Source organism: Myotis nattereri (genome assembly GCF_964212035.1).
Source record: "Myotis nattereri genome assembly, chromosome: Y".
Taxonomy (NCBI): domain Eukaryota; kingdom Metazoa; phylum Chordata; class Mammalia; order Chiroptera; family Vespertilionidae; genus Myotis; species Myotis nattereri.
This window is the reverse complement of record NC_138094.1, coordinates 19,637,318-19,639,936: the sequence shown is the minus strand read 5'-3', so window position 1 is coordinate 19,639,936 and position 2,619 is coordinate 19,637,318. Positions and strand designations below refer to the sequence as shown.

Here is a 2,619-nt window from a genome sequence, read left to right as displayed (position 1 = left end):
TCTCAAAAGGTAAGAGATTCTTCTTTTTGATGGGTTCATAGTATTCCATTGTGTAATCAAAAACTGTTAAATGTTGGAGAAGGTGTGGAGAAACTAGAACCTGAATTCATAGCTGGTGAAAATGTAAAAAACTCCCAACAGGCAGTTCCTGCATTCATTGCAAAAGTGTAGCCGCTTGGAGAAAAAGCTTAGTACTTTGTTCAAAGTTAAACACACATACAGTTACAGCATGACCCACGGGTCTCTCTCCTAGCTAGCCACACTCTGTAAATGAGAACATACACCCATTCAAAATTTTAGACACATGTTCACAGCAACAGAATTTATGAGCACCAATACTTAAAATTAATCCAAATGTTCTCAAATTGATGAAGGGATAAACAAACTATGGTATATCCATACAATTGAAGACGGCTCTTCAAACTGAAAGGAAAAATCTGCTCCCAGGGGCCGCAATGTGGATGACCCTTGAAAACATTATGTGAGATGAGAAGGGCCAGACAGCAAACATAACACCAAGTACAACTTGGCTGCACTTGTAATGTTGGTGTAGAGCTCGATTGTATGGATGTAGCTTAAATTATTTCACCAAACCCTATTGTTGGGTTTGACATGGTTTCCTATTGTTCAATGTCACACTGTGCTGTGATACCCATCTCTATCATATCTAGCCAATCTTACTTGGGTCTTTCAACAAATGCCTAGAAGTGGAACTGCCTGTTTGAAAGTTTGAACATATTTTTGTTGATTTTTGAGTCAGGGAGGGAAGGAGGGAAGGGAGAACATGAATTTGGTGTTCCACTGACTGATGCATTCATTGGTTGCTTCTTGTATGTGCACTGACCAGGGATCGAACCAGCAACCTTGGCCTGTTGGGAAGACACTCTAACCACTTAGCAACCCTAGCTACCCTGAAGGGTGAAAGTCTGTATATTTTAAGGCTTTCAGTAAAAATTGCCCATGGACCCTTCACCAGCAGAGCATGGGGGTCAAGTGTCTCCATTCTGGAATATGGCATTTCCCTCTCCAATATAGCGCTGCTCACCCCCGCGGAGAGGGAGGACGGGGGGGGGGGGGCGGTGGGGGGATCCAGGTCTTGGGTCCCACCCTCATGATGCCCTCTATTCGTTTGCAGTTCCCCTGGATACATGGCCATGACCTCGCTGGTCAACAGTGCCAACTGCCAAGTAGCGGGTTTCGCTGTCACTACCGTAGGATGGATCTTCTCCATGACTTGCATGGGCCTGGCCGAGTGGCGGGTGTGGTACGTGGACAACAGCTCCGCCCCCTCCCCGGGGCTGGCCTGCATAGGGATGTGGAAGGTCTGCACTTACCAGCTCACCAACCTCCACAGCAGGCCCATCTCGTGTCACCGCTACACCTACAGTGACACCTACCTGCCGCTGGATATCCGCATCGCTCAGAACCTTCTGCTGGCCGCCAGCCTGCTCGGGCTCCTGGGGAAAGTGCTCATGGTCATGGGCCTGTGGAGAGTGTACGTGGGAAAGCGTCAGGATGACAACACCTGCAATCTGTTATTTGCTTGTGGTGTCCTGAGCATCACAGCAGGTGCATTTATCTTCATTGTTGTAATCTGGAACTACCACTCCGTGATGAATGAAGAGGGCATACCCTTCCCTCCATCCTTCCACATCCCCTTCAAGCCAGACCGGCAGGAGATCGGCAGCACTGTGCCAGTGGCAGTTCTGGCTGCCTTCCTCATGCTGTTGAGTGGGCTGCTTACCATCTCTTTCCAGCGGCCCCCCAACAGCCAAGTGTACCCCGAGGTCTCACAAGTGTGAAATTCCTGGTTGCATAGTTTTGCAAATCCACGAGAGCAGTTTATGGGGGTGAAGTAGTGTCAGGATGCTCTATGAAATAGTTCAAGGACTCATGACCATGGCAAGGCCATTTTGACCAGAAAGTGGCCATTTCCTTTATGTCCAAATTGGACTCATTGATTGGTTAATTAACTTTCATTAAAAAAATCCCAAAAGACTACTGTCCACCTGTCTTCATTATTATTGGGTAAATAATTGATGCTATACATCTACTGTGTGGAAATGAGAGTTGCTGGGATTCTCACACCTGCCTCTCAAACTTCCACTAAAAACAACCAGCCTGACCTTCTATGGTATGGCCCTAACACCTCTCCACATGTACATGCAATTTCCCCAAATGTGCAAAAACAGAATAGTGGAAGGAACTCCCCTTTCATTACCAAACTCAACAGTTATCATGATTCTGCCATATCCATTTTCTCTTTTCTTTCTTCCCTTCTTTTCATCTATTTTTCTTTCTCTGAAGAACTTTAAAGCAAACGCCAGACATTGCATTTCTTCATCCTTATACACTTCAAAATTAGTCTCTAAAAAAAGGACATTTCCTTGCATAATCATAGTATACTTTTAAAGTTAAAAACTTTTTGTTGTTATCATCAAATACTTAACAGAATTTTTAAATGCTTCAAACGTCATTGTACAATTTTATTTATTTTATTGCTTAAGATATTCACTCTGCCTCTTAAGTCTCGATTTAAAGGACTCACCCTCCCATACCTCAAATCATTACATTGCAAAATCATGCTTATAGGCAAGTCAGGAGAGACAACAACTTCAG

At 44.7% G+C, this 2,619-nt stretch overlaps 1 protein-coding gene across 1 annotated transcript; it reads left to right on the top strand.

The window, feature by feature from the left end:
* Window positions 1-1,154: 1,154 nt before the first annotated feature.
* LOC308512460 (claudin-34-like) lies at window positions 1,155-1,802 on the top strand (the record flags this gene model as incomplete). The annotated part of the gene is made up of 1 exon (XM_081082201.1): window positions 1,155-1,802. The coding sequence occupies one exon, from the start codon at window positions 1,155-1,157 to the stop codon at window positions 1,800-1,802; it is 648 nt and encodes a 215-aa protein (XP_080938327.1).
* Between the last annotated feature and the right edge of the window lie 817 nt (window positions 1,803-2,619).